At 27.5% G+C, this 15,122-nt stretch overlaps 1 protein-coding gene across 2 annotated transcripts in view; it reads right to left on the minus strand.

Annotated features, from left to right (window-relative positions):
• Nucleotides 1-15,122, minus strand: part of LOC109601390 (MICAL-like protein 1) — a 61,269-nt gene that overhangs the window by 28,636 nt on the left and 17,511 nt on the right. For both annotated transcript variants that reach the window (XM_020017632.2, XM_049967173.1), the window contains one exon: nucleotides 2,764-2,918. In XM_020017632.2, the coding sequence (XP_019873191.2) occupies nucleotides 2,764-2,918 (155 nt within the window). The remainder of the gene's footprint in view (nucleotides 1-2,763; nucleotides 2,919-15,122) is intronic.

Consider the following 15,122-nt stretch of genomic DNA (forward strand, 5'->3'; position numbering starts at 1 on the left):
AAATTGAGAATAAACACAAAAAAATATCAAGTAAATTAACAAGAACTCTAGAAGAATAATAATAAATAAAGTGATTAATTAAGTTAAATAAAAGAGGATAACAAACGAAAAAAAGACAAAACTAGGCATAAAAGTTAATATAATTCAAAAACAAACAATTAACTGTATACTGATCAAAACGTTAAAATAGAGGAAAAGCTACAAAATATTTAAACAAATTTAAATTACAAGATATGAAAAACTTAAGACCTAAGAAAAAAATCTCTTAATTAACAAGAGTTTTGAGATGAATCCAAGAAAATAATTAATCAATATAAAAAAGCATAAGAAAACTATGAGAAAAGTAGGAATAAAGCTTGAATTTATGAAACACTTCAAGACAAGAATAAATATTAAAAAAACACTGAAACAAGAATGTTATAAGAAATGACTAAACATTGTTTATAAGATTCGAAAAAATCAAAACGTTAACAGGAAAACCCTCAAGACATTAACAAGTGCTTTAGCGATGAAGCCAAAGTGATTGATCATGATGAATGAAGGACACTAAAAGACCGAACAAATGCCAAAACAGGCATAAAAGTGGATAAACAAAGGATATCCTCCAACTCAAATAATAACGACTTTACGTAAACACAGATATAAATAAATATCAGCGTTAGTCACAGCCCGTAAATCAAATGAAAATCTGCAAATGTCGTTAATTAAACAGCACTTCGGTGTTTACCGGTCGGCCGTGAGATCAGCATGCATCGCCACGTTTTCTAACACACATTCGTAACTATTTCTTTTGTTTCGGATCGCCGTCGAACAGGTGAACATTTGAATTACAAATTTTTCTCTCTGTTAATTTCCGAATTGGTTATTAATGCTGCCTTAAATGGTTTTTACTGACATCGATTATACTTTCAACGGATGGAAAATGGTTGCCTTAATTAATATTTATGTTTATATAGTTACATGCATCTTATTTTTTATGGCACGCATTAATTAGCGGCCGCGATGTCTTTTCGGTGCAGCCTTGATCTTTACCGTTGACCAACCTTTAATCAATCAATACGCACAATTATTGGTTACGTAAAGCCTTTCGATTTGCCGGATTTGCCGTAAATGGAGCTTCAAAACACATTTGGAAGCGGATGAGGAAGAGACATTTGTTTAATCGGGCACAATAAAGAGGCGAATTCACGTGTTATTGGAGCTTTAAACTACATTTATTTGACCTTTATTGTTTCCATTGATATTTTTATGTTGCTGCTTTAAATGGATTGAAGCGAGGATGAGGAAGAGATTTAACAAATTGGGCGACGTGAATTTATTGGCTGCTGATTAAATGGATTCCATGCAATATTGTTTTAAATCGTTTTCAAAGGAAAATAATAATGATGATGAACCGTTTTGTTGTAGGCACTTTAAAATGTTTCACCTTTGGCATTAATAAGTTATTATGAATCTTTTTTGATAATTCCCGTCACGACGTGTGAGGTCAAAGTTTTATACAACCGCTAGAAAAGTTTCGTTAATTAACGACCACACTCGATAGTAATTAAATTTGTGGAATTAATTAATCAAATATTCAATTAATGACACAATAGTCTAAGTCTCAATGAAATGGGTATCACTTCAAAAAGTGTTGTTTTTTTTCTTATTTAATAAATATATCGAAATGAAATTTTGATCATTTATAGTTAACATCCGTAAAAAAGAACTGAATAATAAATTTTACAGAACTCAATCACAGTAAAGACGGTTTTAACAAAAATGAAAATATGGGGTAATATTCAAACTAATGGAACATTATAAAATGTCGAAAAATAAAAAAATTTCTCTGTATTTAATAGTGAGTATATCCTCTTCTACTTCTTTGAAGTTCGATGCAACGTTGAACCATTGATTGTGTCAACCTGCGGATCAAATCTTGGAGTACATTGGCTCCATTCTCTCTGAAGCTGTTGAGCTAATTTTTGGAGGTTATTTGCGGGTTCTAGATTTTTTATGCATTGTCCTAGAATGTCCCAAGGATGTTCTATTGGATTCATATTAGGCCTATTTGCTGGCTACTAAATATCCCCCAAATTCTCTTCTCACAGCCACAGTTGTATTAAATGTCCTTATCCTTAGCGTCTATATGCAAAACCTGGATTCTTCTGTAAAGAGAATCTGACACCCTTGGTTCATGTTCCAGTTAATGTGTTCATTAACGAAGTTTCTTCACATTCTCCTGTATGCTTTAGTTAATTCAGGAACAACAGTTTCACGTCTTGAATGTAAATTGGCTTCATGAAGCCTATTATGTACAGTTTGAGTAGATAAATATGTCCATATGGCTATAAAGTGAAGGTTTTCTAACTGGAGAGTTGTTCAACCAAATGTCGATCTTCTCGAGGAGTAGTCAGTCTCTGACGAGCAGTATATGGTTTTCTATGAATGATACCAACTTCTCTGCACCGATTCCACAATCTGTGAATAATCATCTGACTTGTTTGGAGCAAGTTTGTCACGTACCTCTTCAATTGTCATTCTTTCTGAAGTCCAAAGGTCCTAACAACTTCATCTCGATTGAGACGTCTTCTTTGTAAAACGGGTCTTCCAGGAGCATCATTTTTGAATGTTATTTGTGAATTAAACGAGGTTTTTCTAAAGACGTTAAAAAATAATGATACCTATTTCATTGTTACTAGTTTATATTAAATTAACTCCTTCAAGTGATTGCGATTTCCGGTTTTATAACCGATTTAATAACATCAGATACAAGATACTTACATCAGATCTGGTCTGAAGTGGTGGATGATGGCACAAAAGGCGAGACCATCCCTCCAAGAAGTTGTCATGTTGTCGATTTTGACTCCGGAATAGCCCTCGGTCATTTTCCGACACCACAACTCCAAACCCTTCGTTCCACGTCTTTCGCACATCTTCTGCAAAATAAAGACCATCTTTAGTAAAAGAAATGTATAAAAATATCAAAATGCGTATGTCAAAAAGTGACAAATGAAAGATGGCGCCTAAATACCCCAACGCAACTTGAGTTGAGGCATGGCTTCATGAATTAAAAAGTGCAAGTCAGCATTACACAACCGTGGACCGAATGAGAATTAATTTGGGGTCAGATGCATCTGATCACGAACGGTACGGTACGTGAGAACGCGAGAATACCACGGTTTCAAAGTCGTCGTACCCACTCTATTATTATCATATTGTACGACATTTTTGCCAAAAGGAAAAAAGCTCGTCATGATATCATCTACCTGTTTGCCTATTACACTTTCAGCTCAAAGTTTACGTCTGACTCAGTGTGACATAAGAATTCTCGCAAGCACAAAACGGTGCCGGTTAATTAAAAAAAAATCGGCCGATTTGCATTTGAATCGCGAGAACCAGTCCGATAGAAAATCGATCGTCACGATAGTATTCGGCGTGTGCAAATAAAAAATCACCGTTATGTCACCTAGTGCCATTTTTTTTGTTCAAGTGCGGTACGCCAATGGTACCGAAGATGATTGTTGCGAAGGACGCAAGGCCGCCAGCGACCCAGTGACATTTCTCCATTGCGTCATCGTTGCTCGATGATGGTGGCCCTATGGATCACCTGTTTGTTATCTTTTTGGTCAGAAAACGGACGAAGTAGAGTGTGACCATTTTTTATACATAATAAATATACGAGTTATCTCATTGTCGATCGATAAATTCCGCGGTGAATAATTGTTCGGGACAGAAAAAGAGCCCCAGTATCCGCGCTCTGATAAAGTTGACACGGAACAAACAATAACCGTAAGCTCAGCATGTAACGATTCAAATGACCTATCCAAGTTGTATCGAGAGGAGATGAAATAATTTAAAATAGAACGGCATGACTAAACATTTAATTAAATGGTCAGGTGGATTTTGATGGCAGTTTTTTTTTTTGGTACAAGGACATTATTTCTGATGTGTGTCGATTATTTTTTAATAAGTGCTTTTGTATTGGATTTTGTCAAATCATGTTTTCACCGTTACTTTCTTAAGTGACAAAAATTTGTTTTGGTTTCGTTTAGGATGAAATAAATGAATAAAAATGAATGAAAAAGAGTAACCAACTAAACAAAGACTAAACTAGGCATAAAAGTCAATAAACTAAGAAATCAAAGTCAAACAATTGATGAAACGCTGCTCACCTTACAATAGAGCACATATATTAAAATTTAAGACAAGAGTAAGATGAAACTGAGTAGAAAATGTTCAAGCAAACCTTGATTACAAGAGACGAAAGAAACAAAACTGTCTTCAAGAGTAAGATAAAAAAGGATGAAGAAACTAAGACGAAAATAGGAATAAAAGTTGAATTTATGAAGCACTTTTCAAGATGCTAAAATTAATACCTAAGCAAGACTATTAACGAGTACTTTAGCGATAAAACTAAAGTAACTTATCATAATGAATGAAGGACAAATACCAAGAGACGGGCATAAAAGTGAATAAACAAAGGGAAACCTCTAACTCAAATACTATCGAGGAAAATTTGGTTTTAGGTATGTTAATGGTGAAAAAATGAATCCAACAGTTTAATAGGCCATTCCACGCTTAGTAAAAGTTAAATGATGTTTAAATGTTTTTATAATAGGCAAATTAATGAAGTCTAAACTTTATTAATTGAAGAATTATGGCCATTTGACACAAGGTCAAGATAATATGTAAATCAAAGCTGCCAAACAAAACGTTTATTTATTTTAATGACACAAGAATTAGAATTATTGTTATTTTTATGCTACATTTACATTGATCAATAATCTGTATAATTTAGCCATTAATAACCATAATATAATCATTAAATATAATAATAGTGTTTATGGAATTTTAGGTGGACCTTTTACTTTACTTAATTGTGGAGTAATAACGGCTTTATTAACTAATTAATTCTTCAACTATTTTTATTAGTGGTCTCTAGTCAAGCTCGTGTACAAATGATCACTAAAATTTGTGTAAAAACAGTAATTTATTGGATAATAAAAATATCACATTAATGAGCAGGCCTTTAATTTTAACGTGTCCTATAAAAATACTTGTTTCTGAAGTGTTTTATTAAGATTTAGTTTGTTCGCATCTGTTTATTTAACAAGACTCCTAAATAAGGAAATTAATAAATTTTTATTATGTTTTATATATTGTTTAAAAACCTCGTTCTAGTTTCGATCACCTTCATCCATAAATTTAACAATAAAAATAATTAACAATTCTTAAGAATCATTTAATTTTCTCTATTAATTCAACTATTACAGTTCATAATTTATTTAAATATATACTTTAAGGTTTTTTGTATTAAATTGTATATATTAGTTTATTCTTTCTATTTATTGTTTCCTAATATTACCTTTAAAAGAATTTTTTGGTAAAAATGATGAGTTCAAGTGCTATAATTGATTTAGTTTATTAAAATGATAATTAATTTGTTGAATAAAGATTTAATATTCAGATTGTTTTCTTCTTGTTTTCAGCCATTTTTCTTGAATAAAGAAATTTAAATGGAATCATGGAATCAATTATTGTCCTCATCATTTTAAATATAAAACAAAATAAAAAATACATTTTAATTAATTGAGACAAATGTAGAAAATAATCAGATTTAACCTTGAATGTATCAATCAAATATTAGTTTTTTAATGTTTTATTTTTATAACATTAAAAAACTTTAATAAATTGATTTTTAACGTTAATAATAATATTGAATAAATTTCATTTATTCCTTCCCAATTACAATCAATAAAAGCTTAAAAAACTTAATGTTTTTATAAATATTTTGTTTTCTAAAGTTAATAATAATAATCTTAACAACAATTAGCTGTAAAATTCTTATATTAATTTAAGATATTAACTAAATTAAACATACGAATTTAATTTTTTGTTTAGTTCTTAAAATTTTCTATAAAAACTCGTTGTAATTCAAAAACTGTTAAACTATATTATATACAATTGTTTTTAGATATTTTATTTAATTTCATAAGATTTAGCTTACCTTTCAACAAAAATTTTGTGTGAAGAAATTTAAATGAGTTCATTTATTTTTTATCTTTACTTTACCATCATCAACCGTTTCTGTATTCATTTTAAACTATTAATTAAAAAAATTGAAGAAAATAAACATTATTAAAATCTTTTCAAGTCATACTTAAATTAATTAATAAAACACGTTTCTTAGAATTAACATTTTATTATATTAAATATTATAAATTTAATGTCTCACAATAATTTAATAACTACTCCAATTAATTAGAATCGCCCGTTTCCTGCAAAAATTTTGTGTAAAGAAATTTGAATGAATTCAATTATTTTGTATGTATGACTAAATAAAATATATTATAAATTTGATACTCGAATTTATTTTTTTTATTTTTACCATATTTCTATAAAAACTCGCAAAAATCTTATATAAAGTAAGTGTGAATTCAATTATTTTTTTATATTTACTTTGCCATCATTGACCATTTCTGTCCTCATTTTCATAAAATATTTATTAAAAACAAAAAAATTTATACTTTTTCTACTTCTCCAATTAATTAATTTAGAAAATTAAACAAGATATTAAATTAATAATATTATAAATTTAATCCTCGAATTTATTTTTTTTTTTGTATATAAAAACTAACAATAATTTAAAAACTTCTCAATTAGCCTCAATAAAGACTCGTTGTTTTCAGTAGAAATGATGTTTAAAGAAATTTAAATGGATTTTTTTTTGTTTATTTCTACATTATTTTTTATAAAAAACTCACAATAATTTAAAAATTACTCATTTAATTAATTTAGAAAATTGAATACGACTTGATTTTTTAAGGCTCATAATAATAATTTTTAATAAAATTTTCATTTACTTCTCCCTTGTACTGAAAATTAGCTTAAATATTCCATTTAATTAATTTAGAAACGATTTAGAAAGATGAGTATGTTAAGTATATTATAAATTTAATACTCGAATAAAGTTTTTTGTTTATGTCTTCTATATTTGTATAAAAATAAAGAAGATAATTAATTGAAAGCACTCTTTGTTGAATTAACAATCATCAAAGTATTACATACAAAGCAAGCCACAACAAATAAATCGTTGACCCACTTTGACCGATTACCATAGAAGATGAACACGCAGATCCATCAACACGGGCGTGCCGCATAAATTGTTTTCGCCATTTCGAATAGGAACACAATTAAAACCGTTCCCTCCGGCCGAGACTTGCGACAATTCCGATTTGAGCGTGGGCATTTTTCCATTTCTTCGTCGAAACAGTGTTTGTTGACCCGAGACGATGACTAACTAATTAATTTACAGACTGATTGTATTTAAATGTACGTCGTCTTCGCCAGCAATTAAAGCTGAACGTTTGGTCGAGATAAGAGACGGATTTTAATCATCCCCGTCAGTTTCTATTGTGTGCCATACAGAATCGGTCCGGCGTTGGAAGTTAATATTTATGGCGTGAAAGTTACGCCGAGGGAATAATGAACGGTGGGTTGTCGGAAAGGACCAAAAAGTGACACGAATGTCGTACGAAAGTCGTAAATGAGACAAACAAAATACGTGTGCACAAGTTAACTGGGTCAAAAGCGATTTTGTTTATAAACAAATCAGACTCGAACATGGGCGACGCTTGTGTTTGTTGCGAAGATTACTTTGTATCGCAACATACGAGTTATTATTGAACATTCACACTCAGGTCAGGAATGTGTTTAATAATTTCCGTGTGTTTTAGCAACATCGTAAACAAAGTGCCGCCATAAAACGCGAAAAAAATCGTAATTAAAAGCAACAAATCGACTTGTGACTTCACCATGCTTTAGGGAAAATGACTGGGTTATTTACAAGTGTTGATGAACACAGATTTATGTTACGGACTAGTGTAAATATTAGTTACGAAGTAACCTTAAACCAAATTGTGACAATCGTAAACGACGGGCGATAAAAGTTTCCCATGGATTTAATTGCACCACATATAGTGCAATAGAATTTGTGCCAGTAACATAATATGCGACTGGTATAAATAAATGGACTGGACGAGAACTATATCCACTTCTGTGTTCCACTTCAGATGCCATAAACTGCACAGAATTATGGAATAATTAAATGTAGAAGCATTAGATGAACAAATGTGTTTTATATTATCCAAGAACACAAGTGGATTTTTAAACGAATTATTCAAGAATATATATTTCTGAAACATAAAATGTTTTGCGGTAAATATTTGCATAACATTTATAGAGTTAACAGATCTTGGCAGTACCATGTTGACGAACAATACTCTGAATCATCAATTCTCAGGTCAAAGCAAAGACTAAAAATATGAATGAAATATGTGATACTTATTGAACATATTAAAATGTGGAATATTTTCCATACATTCTAGACTTCAGCTGTAATAAATATCATGGATACTTACTGAAAATATAAAAACATAGGATAATTCCAATATATATTGAATATAAATGAACATGTTGTTGCAATCGTAAAGATATTTATTGAAATTATTAAAATGTTAAATATTTACGATATATTTTACATTTTAGCAATGGTAAAAATCATGATATTTACTAAAAATGTTAAAACAGCATAATTTCAATATATATTGGATATCAATTATAGTGAACATCGTGAATATAACTACTTATTAAAAATAATAAAATATTGAATATTTATATTTTTATATCTCAATAATGATAAATATACGTAATATAGATATGTAGTATTACTTATTACTAATATTAATATAAAAACATAGAATATTTCCGATATATACCATTTGTAAATATCATTACACTTATATTAGAAACATCATAATATTGATGATTTTCGTACATATTATATATCAACTATTGTAAATATCATAATACTTATTTGACACATATGTAGCCACAAATAGCATGTTACTTATTGAAAATATCAAAATATCTTATATATTTTGGATATCAAGTGATATAAGTATTTTGGACCCAATCATAAACATTGTATTTATTGAAAATATTTATTTATTAAAAATATTAAAATATTTTATATTTATGAAATATTTTGGATATCAGAGATGATGAAAATAATAACAATTATTAGAAATATTGAAGATTTAACATAGACATTAGATATAAACGATCGTAAATATCATAATTCTTATTTGACATATCAGAATATAGAATATTTACGATATATATTAGACGTCAGCAATCAGAAATATCATATTTATTGAAAATATCAAAATGTCCAATATTTACTTTTATTTTGGATATCAAGGATGATGAATATAATAACCCTCATTAAAAATATCACAATACTGGAAATTTATCATAGATTTTAGATATCAACGATCGTAAATATCATAATACTTCTCTGACATCAGAATTTTCAATATTTACGATATATATTGGACGTCAGCAACCACAAATACCATACTTATTGAAAATATCTAATATTTACGATATATTTTGAATATCAGGAATGGAGAAAATAAGAATAATTATTAGAAACATAACAATATTGAAGATTTATCATACATATTAGATATGAGCGACCGTAAATATCATAATACGTATTTGATATCAGATTTTTTTTTATGGCGATGATAAATATAATAATCCTCATTAGAAATATCACAATATTGAAGATTTATCATAGACATTAGATATCAACGATGGTGAATATCATAATATTTATTTGACATATCAAAATTTTAAATATTTACAATATATATTGGATGTCAGCAACAATACATATCAAATTTACTGAAAATATCAAAATATATAATATTTACAATATATTTTGGATATCAGAGATGATGAAAATAATTACAATTATTAGAAATGCAATATTGAAGATTTATCATAGTATTGGATATCAATGATGATAAATACTATAATACTTCTCTGACATCAGAATTTTAAATATGTACGATATATATTGGATGTCACCAACCACAAATATCGTATTTATTCAAAATATCTAATATTTAATACTATATTTATTGGATACCAGCAATCGTTATAATCGAAGCAATCACAAATATCTGATATTCAATATATTTGAATATTATGTGAATAACATAATCCTTATTAGAAATATCACAATATAGAAGAATTATCAGAAATATTACATATCAGCTAACGGGAGTATCATAAAATATTGTAAATATAACAATTCTAGATATTTACGAAAAATTTTGGATAATATATTTTAAATGGCAACGATAGAGAATATCATAATACTTATTATATCAAATATAAATATCAAAATATTCAATATTTAAAAAAAATGTTTGATATCAGAGATCGTAAATTAAATAAAATATATTGAAAATATTAAAATGTCGAATATTTATAATCTATATTGAATATTGTTGGTCATAAATATTGAAAAATATTTGATATTTTATATATACATTTTGGTGAAAATATCACAATATCTAATACATACTATACTTATATGGTGTCTATGGGATATCGGGATCATAAATTCATATTAAAATACCAAAATATCAAATACCGTGAGTTTCGTTTACTTTTCTTATTTATATAGTTATTTATCTAGAATCTGAAGTGACAATAACAATTTTATAACCAACATCCTAATTTTATAACTAGTATCCTGTTTTCCCTTTTATTATGGTACTAAACAAAAAACGCCGATTATCTATAAACATTTTGCTTAAGTACATACCTGCCTAAGTATAGAACTGTGAGAAGATTCTCACTTTTTTGTCTTATCACACCACTTGCTTCATCATTTTTTGTTTAAATATTATTCATTTCCTCAATGTAGGTGAGTTTACTTGCATATTAATATTCACTCTTGTAAATAAAGTTAAATATAAACCATTAAAAGTATAAAATGTTTAAGAATGTCAAACAATCTAACATAAGAAAACTGTACAACAAAACAAGACCATAATCTTCAACATAAGAAACTTCGATATAAATACCATGATATGTAAAAACATCAAATATATTTACGAACCTCGGAATAATTTAAATATCCGACAAAACCCAAGGAAAATTCAGTTTTGTAACGGTGAATCTATTTCGTTGCGTCACAATTTGCTTGCAGTCCAGATTCTGCAACCTCTTGACTGTTAACGACGCCAATAAATCCTTTTAAGGACGAATCTGGCCTTTGTGCGAACCAACCGAGCAGATGAAACATAAAATCGCGCAATCGCGAATAACCAGTGCTGTAACTCAAGACACGTGGTAAAAATTGCGCCTACAATTAAGAACAACAGGTGTGTATTCTGTTGTTTATTGTTGATTGCGTCACCGCGGCGCACTTTCGACATTGTTCCAGCGATCACGTTTAAATAAATTATCGGAGTTGCGGGAATGAAAATTTTAATCGTGCCGTTCGCGAGATCCTCCGCGGAATCAATCATCTCTATTTTGATGTGATGCGACATAATCGTGACAGTTGACCTTTTCTTCGGCAACAACAACAAATCAACAGTAGACCATTTTATTAACTGTAAAACCATTGTAGGAAACAATATTCGGAAAACGTTGCTTGGGATAATATCGGTTCCTGTTATTTGTTTTGTGCCCATACAAAAGCAATCAGTCAACATGTGTACAAAGCAAAAATCAATCGTTCAGCTTAACTGTAGTGCCGAAACAAAAGCACGATTTTATTATTAATCGACAGTTTCGGCCTCCCTTCTGTCGGACGTTCCAGAATAGAAATTTGTTAGGTCGTGTGTTCGGGATCGTACCGTTATATGATAGTACCGTGACTGCCTCACGTAGTCGAAAAGTGCCTTGGAAAGTAAAACAGCTGAGATTAGAGGTCGTTCGTTTGTTCTCAATCAAGTTCGGTTTGTTAATGCCGCACGTACGTACCGTACGGTGTGGGAGAACGATAATCCGATGGGACGTGATTAAAATGATTGGGAGGAAACGTTTAAATCGAAGATGGAAAGGTCTTCAAGGATATGTCAAATCTTGCGATAGATTTAAGGATGCTCCACCAAAAAAATATTGGTAATGGTACTAACACTTAAGATTTAAGAGGGATTACTATCTTGTATTATTCAACAGTTTCTTGTCAGAAAGTTATTGAAAGGAAAAGAAAAAATACCGTTAATGGTACCATCACCTTACTAACTATCAAAGCAACTGGTAACAATTTATTGACCTTCCAATGTTTCAAAGGTTTTTGAACTATAAAAAGTTGTTACATAATTAACTATTTTATTTATAAACAAACTTATTTAATGTCTATGGAAATTTATTATGATTACATGTTGCAACTTGTATACGTTGATCCTTGGGCAAATATTAATTTTCAGATTAATCTTCTAAATTTGCAATAAAACGTAACAATATTTTATAGATAAATGTTCAAAATTTATGACATTTCATTAAAATTTCTTGTCCAGGTTCGTATTTCATAAAAAAACTCTAGTTTCTAAGTTTCAACTTTGGACAATTTAATATTCATTTTCAGATACTACTTCTAAATTTAAACTATTGATAAAATATCGCTGTCATTAAACAGTTTCAGTTAGAAAAAGTTTAATATTTATGAAATTTTATTAAAATTACATGTTTTAATTTGCACAGGTTTGTCTATCATTAACGCTTCAAATATGTTAAGGTTCAAAAGTTGTTGGACAACTGAAAATTAATATTCAAATTATAGTCTTAAATTTACATTGTTGATAAAAAATTGCAGATATTAAACTGTTTTATATTTTAAAAAATAGTTAATATTTACTTTTTAACTACTACTACTGTTCAGGTTTTCATTAACTCTTCACATATCTTAAAACTTTTTAAGGATCAAAAATCTTTGAACAACTAAAAATTAATATCAGAATACATATCTAAATTTAAATTGTTGATCTTCACATATCTTAAAACTTTTTAAGGGTCAAAAATCTTTGAACAACTAAAAATTAATACTAGGATACATATCTAAATTTAAATTGTTGATAAAATATTACTGACTATATTATATTACAAAAAATGTTTAATATTCATGATTTTTTTTAAATGATATGCTGTAACTTGTCCAGATTCGTCTCCATTAACTATTCAAATATCTCACAACTTTTCAAGATCAAAAGTCTTCGGACAACTAAAAATTAATTTACAAATTTCAGATTCAGATCTAAATTTACATTGCAATATTTGCTTATATTAAACTCTTTTATATTATAAAAAATGTATATTTATGAAATTTTATTAAAATTACATGCTGTAACATACCCAGGAATGTTTACCATTCCATTGTTCAAACACCTTACATCTTCTTAAGGTTCAAAAGTCTTTGTACAACTAAAAATTAATTTTCAGATTACAATTCTAAATTAACATTGTTGATAAAATATTGCTTATATTAAACTGCTTTATATTACAAAAAATATATAATATTTATAAAATTTTATTAAAATTACAAGCTGTAACTTGTTCAGGTTTGTTTTTCATTAACTTTTCAAATATCTCACTATTTTTTCAAGGTTCAAAAGTCTTTGGACAACTAAAAATTAATTTTCAAATTAAAATTCTAAATTTACATTGTTGACATTATATATTACACATATATTATAAATTAAAATTACATGCTGTAACTTGTCCAGGATCGCCTTTCTAATCTTACAATTTTTTAAGGCACAAAAGTCTTTAAACAAATAAAAATACATGCTGTAACTTATTTAGGATCCCTTTCGTTTGAAAAACTAAAAATTAATTTTCAAATTATAATTCTAAAATATTGCTTATATTAAATTGCTTTAAATTACAAAAAATATTTAATGTTTATAAAATTTTATTAAAATTACATGCTGAAACTTGTCCAGGTTTTTCACTAAATCTTCAAAAATCTTACAACTTTTTAAGGTTCAAAAATCTTTGGACAACTAAAAATTAATTTTAAAATTACTGTTCTAAATATATATATATATATATATATATATATATATTAATATATATATATATATATATATATATATATATATATATATATTAATATATTAATATATTAATATATATATATATATATATATATATATATAAAATATATTTATAAAATATATTATATATTAAAATTACATGGTGTAATTTGACCAGGAACATCTTTCATTAATTCTTAAAATATCTTATGACTATTTAAGGTTCAATAAAAAATTTATGGACAACTAAAAATTAATTTTAACTGTCCACAATCGTTTTTCATAAACTTTTCAAATATCTTTTTAATATTCAAGTTTTTGTGCAACTAAAAATTAATATTCAGATTACAAATCTAAATTTACATTATTGATAAAATATTGCTGATTTTAAACTGTTTAATATTGCTAAAAATATATAATATGTATGTAGTTTTGTTAAAATTACGGGCTGTTACTTGTCCAGCTTCCTCTTTCAAATATTTTACAACTTTTTAAGGTTCAAAAAGTCTTTGGACAATTAAAAAATAATTTTCAGGTTATAATTCTAAATTTACTTTGTTGATATTACATATTAAATATATTATAATTAAAACTACATGCTGTAACTTGTCTTCAAATATTTTGCAACTTTTTAAGGTTCAAAATGTCTTTGGACAACTAATAATTAATTTTCAGATTACAATTCTAAACTTACATTGTTGATATTATATATTAAATATATTATATAATATAATTACATACTGTAACTTGTCCAGGATTGTCTTTTATTAATTCTTAAAATATATTTCAACTTTTTAAGGTTCAAAAGTTTTTGGACTACTAAAAAATAATTTTCACATTGTAATTCTAAATTTACATTATTGATAAAATATTGCTTATATTAAACTGCTTTAAATTACAAAAAATGTATAATATTTGTGACATTTTATTAAAATTACATGCTGTAACTTGTCCAGGTTCGACTTTCATTAACTCTTTAAATATCTTACAACTATTTAAGGTTGAATACAGTTCTAAATTTATACTGATGATATTAAATTGTTTCATACTACGAATGTTTAATATTTATGAAATTTAATTAAAATTACATGCTGTAACTTGTCCAGGATCGTCTTTCAACTCTTACAACTTTTTAAGGTTTAAAAGTCTTTGGACAACTAAAAATTAATTTTCAGATTACAGTTCTAAATTTACATTGTTGATGAAATATTGATTATATTAAATTATTTTACATTA

This window comes from Aethina tumida, chromosome 5, assembly GCF_024364675.1.
Source record: "Aethina tumida isolate Nest 87 chromosome 5, icAetTumi1.1, whole genome shotgun sequence".
Taxonomy (NCBI): domain Eukaryota; kingdom Metazoa; phylum Arthropoda; class Insecta; order Coleoptera; family Nitidulidae; genus Aethina; species Aethina tumida.